Consider the following 14,958-nt stretch of genomic DNA (forward strand, 5'->3'; position numbering starts at 1 on the left):
TTTTTTTTTTTTTTTCCACTTAGGCAAAGCTAAGTGTTGAAGTGTTAGAATTCAGGTAAATGCCTGGGGAAGTTAATTTCCTTCTATTCTTCTGCCTACTGCTTAACTTTCTTCCAATTCAAATCATTCTATTTTCTTTTCAATGACTCACGTTTTCTCTATTACTTTTCAGCATTGGGGTATTGAAACCTCCATGAAAATTTTTACTTTTCCAAATTTTTTTTTTTTTATCAGAAGTCTATATTATTGAAATAGTAAAAGAACACGCGGATGCCTTCTGGCAACTAGATATTCTCTGCTCTTGACTTCTGGAAAACACAAAACTGCTCCTCTTTTGATGAGAAAGCAATAAAAGCCTGAACATGACTTGTGCTTTGTGTCATGGAACTTGGGCAAGTCACTTTGGATCTATGTGCTTCATTTGTCCGTAGGTATAAATGTGTGTGTGTTGGGGGAAAAAGATTAACAGAGAGCAAATGAGATCAGTAGTTTTCTGAGACTTTAAAACCCTAAGATTATGGAAGAAAAAGTTTGAGCTAGTGAGAACCCTCTGTCCTTTTTCAGCTCGAACAACTCTGTTGTTATTAGTTTTCTGTAAGGCCTTTCTGTGTTCGAGTTTATTTGAAAGATGGTTTCTATTGTTTTAAATGTGAAAACTACCAGCATCAATGAGTCTTAGATTCCTTCCACTTCTAATATTTTATGTTACCTACATGTAATCAGATAGTCCCAGATTGGTGAGAAAGCACTGTGTGATTAAGAACACCATCTCTGTCAGATGTCCTTGTCTTTGAATCATAACCATACCCTACAGAGGGTCTTCAGTAATGTTATCCTCTCAAGGACCTAGTCATTATCTTATTTATAATGGAGATAATAGTTGTGTCAGTCTCATAGGATTGTGGTGAGAACCAAATTAGATAGTTAACAGTGTTCAGCAAATCATAAATATGCAATATGTGATAGGCATTATTATTAATCTGAAGAAACATTGGCTTTATCCATGGTATACAAATCTTCCTTTATTACATCATTTATGTTTATTCCAAATAAGCTTCTCCTAGAACCAATTCTCAAAGCATTAAAATAGAATATCTAATACTCTGCTACTCGTTTATCTTGACATCAAAAGTACATTTATATAATTTTAGAATGTTCACTTAAGTGCAAACTAATCTGTAAAATATAATTCACCATAACATGGCTATGTAGGTTTTCAGCCAAAAGTTTTGAGTGAGAAGTTAGAATGAAAAAAATTTAAGATGAAATGAATGGTTTCTATGGATGATGCTTTGCGGAAAATCAGTTTTTCATAAAATTTAAGCATATATTTGCAGAACTTTATTTTTCTTTCTTTGGGTCTCAATTTCTTGACCTGCAAGTAAAGGGACTGGACCTAGTAATTTTTCAGGTTCAATATTTATGATTTTCTAGGTTTTCAGATTATTGTCATGGAATATGGCATTCCAATCAATTTGTCTCATTTCTCCAGGCATCTGTCTCCTCAGCTGTAAATTGAGAAAAGAATGTTTTTAGCTTTCAGCTACCTTTAATTCCAGCATTAGAATTTTGACTTTTTATGATGGTCCTCAGTAACTCTTTAGATACATAATCATCTGAAGTGTATCACAAAATAATTTTTGTTTAAATTTCTAGGTGCATAGTTAAAAGCTTATTAACCTGTATCAGAAAAATCTGGGTGCCCACCAGGACAAAATGATGGAAGGACACATTTTCTCTATAAGGAACTCAGACATCAGACCTATGATGATGATGTGATGATGATGATAATCATGGCTTACATGGGCTTACATGATAAAACTTTATTTTTTATTTTCTCCTTCCCCTCTTACTACTACTCCTTCTAGCTCCTTTTCTATTACATTGTCATATCCTTGATCACAAATGTTAGAATTTGTGAAAGGCTCTTTCCTTGGTTCTCCCTTTTTCTAATTCTTCTCTTTCCCTAGACGGTTTTACCCATGCGTATGGTTAATTACTAACCTATAAACAAATAAAACATTTTTATCTCCAGTCAAGATCTCTTTTCTGAACTCTGGACCATATATCCAGTTGCTTACTTGATATATTTTCTTGGGGGGTCTCAGTGGCACCTCAAATTCAATATGCCCAATTCAACTTCATCTTTCTTCCAGAGAAGTCAATCCCTTTCCAGTGTTTCTATTTTAGCTAATGGTACCTATCTTTCTCCAATTATGTTAGCCAAAACTTGACAGTCATTCTTGACATTTCTCTCTCCATCACCTCTTGCCCAATCAATCACCAATCAGTTGGTGACATTTACAATCACAATATTTCTCAAATCCTCTCAGATTTCTCACCTTCACCACACTAGGTAAGCTACCAATATCTATTATCTAAACTTCCTGGATAGTCTCTTAATTGGTCTACTTCTGTCCTTGTTCCTCAATCTACTCTGCATATTGTAGCCATGTCATCTTTTTATTTTTATTTTTTATTATTTTTAATTTTTTTAATGTTTATTTATTTTTTGACAGAGAGAGAGACAGAGCATGAGCAGGGGAGGGGCAGAGAGAGAGGGAGATACAGAATCTGAAGCAGGCTCCAGGCTCTGAACTGTCAGCACAGAGCCCTATGCGGGGCTCAAACTCATGAACTGTGAGATCATGACCTGAGCCGAAGTCAGTTGCTCAACTGACTGAGCCACCCAGGTGCCCCAGCCATGTTTTCTTTTTAAAATGCTATCTAAGAGGCTTTACTTAAAGCCTCTACATGGCTTCTTTCTGTTCTAAGGATAAAGACAAAACTTAACTACAGGGCTTACATACTCTACTCTTCTTGTCCCTCAGCTAGCACCATCTAATTCCTTGTTTTCTTGTGCAGCTTTGCTGATTTTCTTTTAGGTTGTCCAATGGAGGAATGTACACTGTCTCCTCCAACCACAGGACCTTTGCTTATGCTGATCCTTTTGAGAACCAATATAGTTTAGTGGCTAAACATACAGCACCTGAAGTCTAATATTTAAGGGAGACTTCCTGGGTTCAAATCCTGATTTTACAACTTACTTAGCAGGGTAAACTTGGGTAAATTATTTTACCTCCCATGCCTCAGTTTTCTCAACTGGAAAACAAGGACAATTGCAATATCTACAGTCAGGGATGTTAGGATGATCAAATAATCATTTGCAGGGAAGGCCCCACTCTCCTCTTTCTTGCCCAGTTAATTTCTTCTCAAACTTCTGTTTAGTCCCAGGGTCACTTTCTCTGAGAAGCCTCCACTGACCTCTCATTGAATCCAATTATTCCTTTACAGCTTTGCCCATATCTTGAATGTCTTATTTGTAATGCTTCATATAGGTACAATTTTATATTTTTCTGAATGATTTATTTTGGTCAACAGTCTTTCTCCCTGGAATGTCAACTCCAGGAGCCTGGGGATGATGTTTGTTTTTGTTAACTCTTCTTTCCTCCTAACACAAAATCCAGCACATTCCAGTTTCCCCCAAAATAGTTCTTGACAGAAAAAGATGCTAAACATCCCTGATTGAAGGCTCCTTGATAACCTCTTTCCGTGTTTAAGTCAGTGCTTTGCATACTAATTAATAAGTTCAGAGAAGGAAAGCATGGTAGTCAATCAAGCAGTTAAGCTGTATATCTGCTGCCAGTTCTTCAGCAAGGGACTCTGAGCAGGAGGGTTTTCTGCTTAATAAAGTAGGGATTTTGTGGAAATTATATGTCAGGTACATGGACCTGGGTTTGATTCTTGGCTCCATTATTTGATGCTGTGTGACCTTGGTCATGTCACTTGACTTCCCACAGTCTTAGTTACCTCATCTGTCAGTACACCACAGTACACAGCACAGTCAATTGTTGTTACCTAGGCAACTGAGCCTAATGAGTTTCGATTGACCTGAAGTATACCTTGCCCCTTGTGTAATCCAGTAATTCTCCCTCTGTGGCGCAGTAAGAAACTGCCTTCCCATCCAACCCCCACCCCGTAAAAGAGTTACGAGAATTCCATGCTTTTGGTCAGAAAACAAACAGGGATAAATCAGTGCGAATGCAAAATAGAGTCCCAAAGGCATCCGTCATGCAAGGAAGTTTCTTCTCTGGTGCTTCAAGTCTCAAGTTTGAAGGTGACAGTGGGTGGGGCGGCCTGGGCAGTTAGGATTATAGGGTCATTTGCTGGTTCTCATCTATGAGACTGACCCTGAGAACAGAGAAAAGCCCTCCGTCCCTGAGGCTGCCCAGATGCCAATTGGATCCAGCTAACCACCATTTCGATCTCTGAGGTTCTTTTATCCGCCCCCACCCACTGCCCCTTTTAAATCAGCTGAATCCATTTCTTGAGAATCCCATAGAAAATGACTCCTTACTCATCTCATTCAGGAAAAAAAAAAAAAACCCTTTCCTCACAATAAAGACTAAGCCCCTAGTCCGCTTCTCTTGCAGCTGGCCACTTTGCTGTGATGAGAGGAGTAATCCGGTTTTGAACTTCAGTGAAGGAATGAACTGCGTGTAAGCAATGACCACAGTGATGTCTGCAAGCCATGGATATTGTTTCTTCCGCTAGTCTTCTCTTTTCTCCCTCCTCCTGTTTCAAACTCGTGGAACCAACCGGGGCTGTGAGTTTCAGGGTGTAGTGTAAGTAAAGGGGGATCGTGAGGGTGCTTGGTGTGCGTTCAGAAGGTGTTGTGCTTAAACCTGACGAGTGTCTGTGCGTGAAGAACTATTAAAGTATGCGTGCGGGACAAGACTTGTGCAAGTAAGTGCAGAAAAGCGGTAGTGTGTACGTGGTGAGTGTGCGCGCGCGAGTGTGTCCGAGCGCCAGGGGCGGCCCGCCCGCGCGCCCGCCCGCCTCGGCTTCCCGTGGGCCGGCGGGGCCAATGAGCGCGCGGCGGCAGGGGCGGCGGGCGGGGAGGGGGCGCCGGAGCCTTGCGGATGGAGGGGCGGGCGGCGAGGCGCGTTCATTCCGCGCGGGCGTTGCTGGCTGGGGGAGGCGCAGTCACTGGCCTGGGATTGGGGCCGGGACTCGGGGTGGCGGGCGGCTCCCGGGGCTGGGATGCGCCGGGGGCTCCGTGGCGGCAGCGTTGGCGGAGGCGTCGGCGGCGGCCGGGGGACGAGCTAGCGCCGCGGCGCGGGGAGCCAGTCGAGCCGGGCCGGCGAGCGGAGGCGGCGGCGCAGGCAGAGCGGCGGCCGGAGCCCGAGCGCCGCGCGCCCACCATGGCCGCCCAGGGAGAGCCCGGCTATCAGGCGGCTCAGTCGGACCCGGGCTCCAACAGCGAGCGCAGCACTGACTCGCCCATGCCAGGTTCCGAGGACGACCTGGTCGCCGGGGCGCCCTTGCATAGTCCTGAGTGGAGCGAGGAACGCTTCCGCGTGGACAGGAAGAAACTTGAGGCCATGTTACAAGGTAGGCATCCCCCGCGTTCTCCGACTCCCGGTCGGAGCCCGTACTCCTTCCCGGACATCCCTGTCCCGCGCCCAGCTCCCTGCTCCAGCGACAGCCGACTTAGTTCCCCGGTCCCCTCCCCCGCGGAACTGCAGGACACCCAAGGAGTGAAGACCTCACGGGACTCTCCACCCTTCCACACCTCTCCGGTCTTCAGGCACCGGGAGCCTTGTGCTAACTTGACCCGGCTTCAGAAAAGCCAAAGGCCGAGTTTGTACCGGCGCGCCTGAGTTGTGTTCTTGGATACTTTGGAGATGCCAACTTTAGTCCGGACACCCGGGCTGTGTCATCAGGACCCACTAGGACCGCACAGAGTATGCGTGACTCTATCCCCACTCGCTGATAGCCTTGAATTCTACCTCTGAGCCCCTCTCTGTTTCTCCTCTTGTCAGTATCCACTTCCTCCAGCTGAGGGGCCTTGTTTAGCTATTGGGAAACGCTGCCCGTGTCAGAATTTAAGATAGGAGTTCCCTCCCCTCCACCCTCCACGGGGCGGTAAAGAGGGGCCTGGATGGGGGTAAGCAGCCAGAGTGTGGGGATTGTGTCAGCTCAATGCTGCTGGGTTGGAGGACACCGTGTGTTCACCTCCTGACAGGCTTATAAAACAGATCCTGAGTTACACTCAGTTCATGAAAATCTTTCTGTACTATGAGTATCTGTCTTACACAATTTGTGTGTGTGTGTGTGTGTGTGTGTGTGTGTGTGTGTGTGTGTGTTTAATTACCTAGTTTCTCTGGGACTTTCCCAGGCACAATAGCTTTAACCATACCGGACTGGAAACAAATAGTGAGTTTTAATGGGATGGTTGGTTTCTCAGAGTGAATGCTAACATGTCCAAGGTCATTTTGACCTTCCTTAAAAATGTTAATTACTAGCCTACCTGTAAAGCCACCAATGTGGTCATTTCCCTTCTCCAGAAAAATAGAGTAGTTTGAATGACTGTGATTCTGTAGAGGACCAGGCATTAATTTGATTAAGGATGTATGATGGGTTCATTCAGTGGCTAGTACCCTTATATCATTAGAGGATTGGAGCTTTCCAACTATCTTTTGTGGCTTTGTGCATAACCTACTTTGACTTTATCCGTCAGTGCATCACAACATGGAGATTTTTAGCCCTTCCTGGAGATTTTAGCCTCCCCAGTGGCTTTTAAAACAATTAAGCAGGTTATTTTAAGAGAGAACAACAGGGGCGCCTGGGTGGCGCAGTGGGTTAAGCGTCCGACTTCAGCCAGGTCACGATCTCGCGGTCCGTGAGTTCGAGCCCCGCGTCGGGCTCTGGGCTGATGGCTCAGAGCCTGGAGCCTGCTTCCGATTCTGTGTCTCCCTCTCTCTCTGCCCTTCCCCCGTTCATGCTCTGTCTCTCTCTGTCCCAAAAATAAATAAACGTTGAAAAAAAAAAATTAAAAAAAAAAAAAAAAAAAAAAAGAGAGAACAACATATTTTCCAAGACAATAACTGGGTAGAAACAAAGGGCAGGAGTGTTTGGCTGGCGATTGTGGATGAACTGCAAACTCATCTCCCTTGTTGCTTATTGTTATTGATAAACATTCCTAGTGCTTAATGTGTCTTTCTTGTTCTCTCCCCCATCCCCGCTTTAAATTATATAATTTTCTAGAGAGTTACTTCTGTGATAAACTGTTCAAATATGGATAATGTATTGCAGATTTAGAAATTAAATTATAGTAGATTTGGAAATTAAAGTTGTATTTCAGTAATACATTTTATTTCATTTGTTCCCTGGTTCTTTTTCCTAGTTTCTGATTGTAAAACAAAGTATTAAGTTTATTCGTAAAAATATTGTGAGATTGTTTGGATCAAACTGATAGAGTACATACCCATCCTTTGACCAAGTTTCCAGTTTGTTTCCTACACGAGTGTGGAATGATGTGAAAGGTGGATCTTATCATAATACTGTATCTTCCTTACCTGTTCACACAGGTAGTGACAGTGATGTTAGTTTCTAGGAAACCCTCGTGTATGACTGTATGACTTGAGCTTTAGAAGTGGCTTTCTTTTTTTTTTTTTGTTTTTTTTTTGAGAGCGTGAAAGAGCAGGGTGGGTGGGGGGAGAGGAGGGGAGAGTGGCAGAGAGAGCGAAAAAGAATGAATCTTAAGCAGGCTCCATGCTTTGTGCAGAGCCAAACTCCGGGCTCCATCCTGTGACCCTGGCATCATGACCTGAGCCAAGATCGAGTGTTGGTCGCTTAAGTGACTGAGCCACCCTGGCTAGAAGTGGGTTTCTTTTTTGAATAAATTAATTTTCTCATTTTGAATAAAATGAAATATGGGTGATACATTTCTTAAATTTGAAGGCTATCCCCTTGTAGATATATTCTGACATGAGATGGTTTAAAATTGCTTCACAGAGATAGTTTCTTTTATAGAAAGTCCTAAAAGAGTTAATATTTATTCAACAATCTGTATATAATGAAATATTTACATTTCAGCCCCAAAGAATTCTTTAATGCTTGAACATAGCGCTTTGATTAGCTTCCTAGAAATCATCAAGAAGTGGATTATGCATTCCGAGAAAGTAAATTTTGAACACGTTTGACAATAGAACCTAGTGCACAGTGTACCAAGGCATTTTGTGATGCATGCTTCCTAGTGTTAAATTATGTAGAACTACTGTGTTTGAAGGAGTAAGACTGGTTTTCTGAACAAAACATAATCCTGTGTCTCTTTGTTTTAAACCAGATGATTATAGCAAGAGTGGGCAGTAGAATCACTCAAACCTAGATTCGAATCCCACAGACCTTGGGACAGTTCCTGGGCTTGCCTTTGTCTCAATTTGCTCATCTCTAAATGGGACTGATAATTAGTATTTCTTTTACGGTAGGTACTATGAGAATTAAAAGAGATATGCCTGATAAGCTAAAAACTTGCCACACTGTTGGTAAATAAGAGCTTAATATAGATTAGTTGCTTTTATTTTTATTAATAGTAAGTATTACAGCATGGATTCAAAAGATTTCCAGCACCTGTTATAATTTCTGACCTGTAGTGCAATTTCATATTGTAGAAGTAAAATATACACCAAGATAGGAAGTTTGGTAAGTCAACAAGTATTCGAATATTGTTAGATATTCTTGGGTGTAAAACTTTTCATTTGGAAAGTTCCAAATTAGTATTTGTCTGGTTGGATTTCTCATTATTGTGAATTTGGTTTGCCATTTTTCTTTCCATAATTGCCTTAAAATAATGTGTAGAATTCCAGTTCAAATCAGGATAAATAAGATGATCTGTCTTTAAGTCTACATAGTGCAAATTGGTGATTATAATGCTTGGAATTTGTTTCTAGAGAGACTGTCCTGGGGGCAAGTTAATCTTTAATGGGTTGCATTTTTATTAGTAGAGAAATTCTTCTACGCAATGGACCAAAAATTCAGTGATGTTAAAATATGGGCAGTAGGGCACTGATCAAAGAAATTAAATACCATTCTTGGATGATCAGTGAATCTCAAAAGAATTGATACACATAAAAACCACCAGGCTGAAAATGTAGGGAAAAAATCAGTAATTTTTTTTTTTTTTGGTTTAATAACTACTTTGGAACAGCCATGCAGAGTATCTGACATTTTTGTTCCAGTGTAAATGAAGATTATCAACTTTATTAGTCAATGGTTTTATAAATGGGAATTATTTTCAAGTTTATTTAAGTTAATGGTCAGCCTTGGAATGGATACCATGGACAGCACTGTTTAATCATAAAGAAAAATTGTTTTTAATTTATTTACTAATTTTCAAAAATTAGATTTCATGCCTTGTGTGAGATAATAGTATTAATTCATTTAAGTCAAGGAAATGTGAGTTATAGTATAGGAAGATGGAGGAGAATGGTGTAAAGTCAGAAGAGTCAGAAATACAGTTTTGGTGTTTTCTACAGACCCTGAGAGGCAAATGTAGAATTTGTATATTTATACTTTTCTCTCTCTTTCTGTCTCTGGGGCTGTTTTACATGTTACTGTTACACTTTTCTTTTTATGTTGAAAAACATAACACATGTGCCATATAATTAAAAATTCCAATAGGTGCCTGGGTGGCTCAGTTGGTTAAGCGTCTGACTCTTGATTTCAGCTCAGGTCATGATCTCCTGACTGGGTTCCTGAGATTGAGCCCCACATAAGGCTCTGTGCTGGTGGCACTGAGCCTACTTGGGATTCTCTCTGTCCCCTTCTCTCTCTGCCCTTCCCTCACTGGTACTCTCTCTCAATAATAAATAAACAAAAAAATTAAAAAAATTCCTACATATAGTTTAGAAGCATAGGCATTTTCAAAATTTCAAATCCCGTGTTTCATTATAGAAAGAATGGAGTGTTACAAGGTAGGAAATGTCCTGTTTTCATGAACTGAGGTTGACATCTGGTGGGCTTTTAGGATATTGCTGTTAAAGACTTTAAAAACCATGTTGCATTTTTACAATGATAGGCAAAATGGGAATCATTTACTTCTGCTTGCTTGAGTAGCAGAACTAGCCACTAAAACAGGTTATCACACATCATTGATTAAAAGTAAGAGCAGCATTAATGTTATTTCTTTAATTCAGCAAGTGAAATGAATCTTTAGTGAAGACGGTCTTATTTTTTAGATGTTTTGTGTGAGAAATACGAAGCACAAATATGTGAAAATTAGGGACTACTGAAAGGGAAGATAAATACGAGCTCAGCTGAATATAGTTTTCTAGCTAATGCTTGATTAAGGCTAATACAACAAGAGCAAATCTAATAACCTAATGAAGTTTAGTGGTTAAAAGTACAAGGCTCTGGGCCCTATGTGGATTTGAATCTCAGTGCTGCCTTCTAATAGGGAAATAGGGAAAATTCATCACCTTCACTCCTTTTTCTAAAAGGAGTTGTTAATAGTTCTTGCATCTTGAGGTGGTTGTGACAATTAAGAGAAAAAAGATGTATGTAAAACATAGGGCTGGAAGTGCTGAATAAATGGATAATAACTCTATTTATTATAAACTGTAATTCATAAAATGCACATTCTTATATTGAAAATAAAAATCAGGTGTACTGGAAAATGAATTAAAATGGTCTTATGATAAATGAATAATCATAGCTATCTAAATATTATTGGCCTTCCTGGTAGCTCACAGTATGATGAGTATATTAGCTTCTTGTAAAGGTGGTTGAGTATATACTGAGTAAAATTATATTAGACATGAGTGTGAAATTCCAGATTTTGCTCAGGATGAGATGGCTTTACACCCTGTTTAGTTGTCCTTGCCTTAAGTATTTTTCATTTTTTGAAGGGTCCTGAGCCAGTCACTTCTGAAATTTTTACTAAAGAGTAGATGAAAAATCAATCTCCCTTCTAGTTTTATGTTGCTCTGAATTTGTCATTCGTTGGTATCTGGAAAGACACTTCTTTCAAAGTCTGTGTCTGGGCTTACATGTTCTATTTGCTCACTTGTAAAATGGGGGCAGCAGTAGTCCTATCTTCTGGGAATGTTGTGGGCACTGAATGAGACACTGCATGTGAAAACCTTAGCCTAGTTCCAGGCACATGGTGCTTAGTAGGTGTTAGTGCAACAGCAGCTCTGTGCCCTGTGATGGATAAAGATTTCAAAACCTTAGAAAACAAATGCTTGCCAGTTTTGTTTCTTTGTTTGTTTGTTTGCTTGCTTGTTTTTTCAAAGCTGCCTGTAAGTCCCTTTTGTTTAGGGGAAGGAGAGATTTAATATTTAGGTGTAGTCTTTCTCCAATCAGAAAGTTAGGACAATTGCAGTGGAGTCAGAGAGCAGAACTGAAGGTTAAGATCACTTTATAAACAATGAAAATGTACATCAGTGGTTGTGTAGCTTGACAGTAAAGAGCTCAGGAGCTGCTGTTAGAGTGGCCCATATTGGGGTCTGCACTTTGCCTCTAGTAGGGTTCCTGTAAGGATAAAAGGAGATGGGTGTTAAGTCCCTGCCCTCATGGGCATCGAGGACACACTCTCAGTAAACGCATGGACTCTCAGTAAATCTTAACTTTGTGAAGACTGGAGTTTTGGTGAAGTTGATCATTGATAAGTTAAAACAGAAAGGTTTGTCATATTGATGATTTTAATGGGTGGGAATGTATTTGTCTCTGACTAACAGAAAACTCAACACAGAGTGGCTTAAACAAGCCAGAGGTTTATTTTCTCCACCTAACACAAAACCTGGAGCTAAGAGGTCTCAGCCCTACAATAGTTGTCCCAAGGGCATCAAGGAGCCCAGCGACTACTCTCCTCACCTCCCCCCCTCAAGTGGCTTTTGGCCTCATTGTTGTAGACTGGCTATAGCTATGCCTGGAGGTGCATCTGGGGGTCTGTGCAGGGGAAATGAGAATAAACATTGTTTTCTATTTAAGATTTTGTCAAAGAATTCTCTCTCCTGAAACTTCCATCTGTATTTTTTTTGGCCACTCTTTGCTACAAGAGATGCTGGAATTAAAACTTTTTTTCCAGCTTTTCTAACCTAAGTAAAGGAGAAAGGGAACCAGAATGGATCCAACCCATTATTTCCCTACAGCGGATGAAGCAGGGGGAATTGTAGCAAAATACGAAGTTGTGATTGAAGCAGCAGAGGCTTGCTTGTATTTGGAGACTGGCCTGCATGGAGAATCCCTAGAGATTTAGATTATTTAGTGGCATTATAGGTAGGTAGAGTTTCTTTCTTGGCATAATCCAGGAATAAACATAAATTCCAAAGACAAAATATCTTTGATCATATAAAGCTCTTCTCATCCTGCTACTGCTTTTACAAACAGGACCTAAGGCCACTAAGTATTGTAGCTTTTTCCTCCACTGTTTTCTCCATATCAGGTACTGTTTTTTTTTTCTTTTTTTGATTGATAATTACACAACAGTCAAATGCCCATTTTCCCTTTTATTACCCAAGATATCCTTTCTCTCTTCCCTTTTCCTTCCTGCTTGTCACCCATCTCAAATTGGTTTTTGGAATCGACAGGTTCAGTGTAGTTCATGTTTCTCTCCTTTTGGGTTTTTGTAGATTGGTTACTGCAGTATTCCGGAATTTGTTCAGAAAGATTTAAGTCATTTTGGAGGCAGTTTGATAGTAGAATTATCATCAGATTTGTGCCACGTTTTGCTGTTTGAAAATTTCCAGAATGATGAGCTATTAAAATATACCAGTTGGCTCATTCTTGTTTATTCTGTTTATTTTAAATATAGTTCTTAAAAAATGCTTGGGATAACAGTGACCATATATATTCCTTTATGTAAAATGCTTAATAAACTACCAGGGATGAGGCACAATTGTAATGCTAACTTATAGTGGCTTTTGCTGTGCATGGGGATGACCTTGGCAAGAAACCCTTGTTTTGCTGCAGAAGCCACCAAATTTGATTTTTAATCCTTGTGGTACTAACATTTAGGGCAGTATCCAAAATGCATAAACCATTAATAGAAACATTTTGTAGATGTTATTTATACATTTGTAAATACATTTCCTGCCTCCCAAGCTACTAATAACTGTAGGCGATGAAAGCATTTAGTTGTTACCAGTATTAAATCGGTGCTGGCATATAAAAAGTGAATGCTCACTTTCTAACTGTAAAGTAGTTTTTCTGTTAAAATGAATAAGATAAACCAGACGTTAGTTTGCATATTGAGTTTATGTGAAGCTTAATTGCATCTCTTGTGTAGCAAGATGCTTAAATCTAGGATTTGAAAATTAGCCATTGCAGTTTTTTTTCTCATTATGAAAGTAATGTGAACTTCTTATAGAATATTCGAAAGTACAAACAAATGTAAAAAAAAAAAAAAAAGAGAGAAACCAAATGTCATTCCTAATCTAACAATAACCACTGATAATATTTTGGGAATCTAGCAATAACCACTGATAGTATTTTGGGAATTATTTTCTGGTCTTTAAAAAATATGTCCACACGTAATTTATTTTTACAACAGATATTGAGTTCCTACTATATATCAGGTACAGTGTTAGGCTTTGGGGATGCAGACAAAACCAAGGTGAATATAGTCCCTACCCTTCTGTGTCTTGTGTCCCTTGCATTTTAAAGTGGGATCACACCCAGTTTTCACTTAACATTGTGTCATGAGTATTTTCCATTTCATTAAAGATTTTGAAGAGCATGGTTTTAAATGGATATGAACTATCCCCTTGACATATCATACTTTGCTTAAACATAGCATTTTTTTGTGTGTGTCTGGGAGTGGGAAGAGCCTAATGTTTTTACTCAGATTGCCCAAGATTCAGATCCTGGGCAGATTAATAATTCCTGCCTGGACCAGTAAATAACTTCTCTGAGCCTCAGTCTTCTTATCTCTAAAAGGGGGATAAAAGTATCTTCTAAGTTGTGAGGATTAGAAATACTGTGTGTAAAGCACCTACCAGTGCCAGATGCAGTGTATATACTCAAAAAATTGCAGATGATAAATATTAATACTGCTGTCCTAAACACTCTTGCCTAAAAATGTTTTTTGCATCCTTGATTATTCACATAGGAAAAACTCTTACTAGTGAAATTTTGGGGGTAAAGGGGATGGGCATTTTAAGACTTTTGATAAAGTTTGCAAAATTATTTTCCAGAAAAAGTTTCACAGGTTAGGCAAGAAGAGACAGTAGATTTGCAGGATGTCTGCTCCTTGTGCTTGTGCTCTTACAACCTGGCTTGTTTGAGCTGATAGTGGTGAGAAATTAGGATGTAATTGAATTACCTATCTAGAGTTAGAGCTCTGTATGTTTCCTTCACTGAAAATTTTGAATGGTGTTTATTTTACTGGATTAACATGTCTTTGGATCAATAGTTCTTAAAATCTGTATGCATAAAAATCTGTATGCATAGAAAGGCAAACTCTGGGCCTCTCTTGGAGATTCTGATTGTGTAGGTTTGAAGATTGTAGTGGTGGTTGGAATCTGCATTTTGAAAAGAATCTCTTGTGAGTCTAATGTAGGTGATCCTAGGACTTTGTACTCTTTGAGAAACATTGCTACATAGATGATGATGATCAGAATTAAAAAGCTCCAGATCCTTTTCTTTCTTTGATTTCCTTTATGTTTGAAGCCAGTACTTTCTCCATGTTAAACCATATTGAAGCATTTTAGTCTAGCATAATTTGTTACTGGCACACCATCGTTTACAGTGGCTTGTTGTAAGGGACTTGAGAAGAGCCCAAGCCTATATATTCCTTTGGGGGGGTATATTGTCTTTATTATTGCACAGGAGTCTCAGAATAAATTTAATTTTCCTACAGACTCCCATTAAGTTAGGTGTAACAGACACCTATTTAATATATTATGAAATAATCTAAAAGGACACATTTGTTGTTACAGAAGTTTAAAAAGCAATATGAAGGGAACTTTTTTTTAATTTTGTTTTTTTAATTTACATCCAAATTTAGCATGTAGTGCAACAATGATTTCAGGAGTAGATTCCTTACTGCCCATTTAGCCCATCCCCCCTCTCACAACCCCTCCAGTAACCCTCTGTTTTTTCTCCATATTTAAGGGTCTCTTATGTTTTGTCTCCCTCCCTGTTTTTATATAATTTTTGCTTCCCTTATGTTCA

The 14,958-nt window shown here is 39.7% G+C and overlaps 1 protein-coding gene across 4 annotated transcripts in view; it reads left to right on the forward strand.

Annotated features, from left to right (window-relative positions):
• The first annotated feature begins 4,655 nt into the window (after positions 1-4,655).
• BICC1 (BicC family RNA binding protein 1) overlaps positions 4,656-14,958 on the forward strand; it is a 288,148-nt gene continuing 277,845 nt past the window's right edge. For 3 of the 4 annotated variants that reach the window (XM_025917991.2, XM_086679748.1, XM_086679749.1), the window contains exon 1: positions 4,908-5,394. In XM_025917991.2, coding sequence (XP_025773776.2) covers positions 4,923-5,394 — 472 coding nt within the window. In that variant the 5' untranslated portion in view covers positions 4,908-4,922. Of the gene's footprint in view, positions 4,747-4,907; positions 5,395-14,958 lie in introns of those variants that run through there. The other variant, XM_086679750.1, reaches the window with a different exon arrangement.

Source organism: Puma concolor, chromosome D2 (genome assembly GCF_028749965.1).
Source record: "Puma concolor isolate L17-30 chromosome D2, mPumCon1.1.hap2, whole genome shotgun sequence".
Classification (NCBI taxonomy): Eukaryota; Metazoa; Chordata; class Mammalia; order Carnivora; family Felidae; genus Puma; species Puma concolor.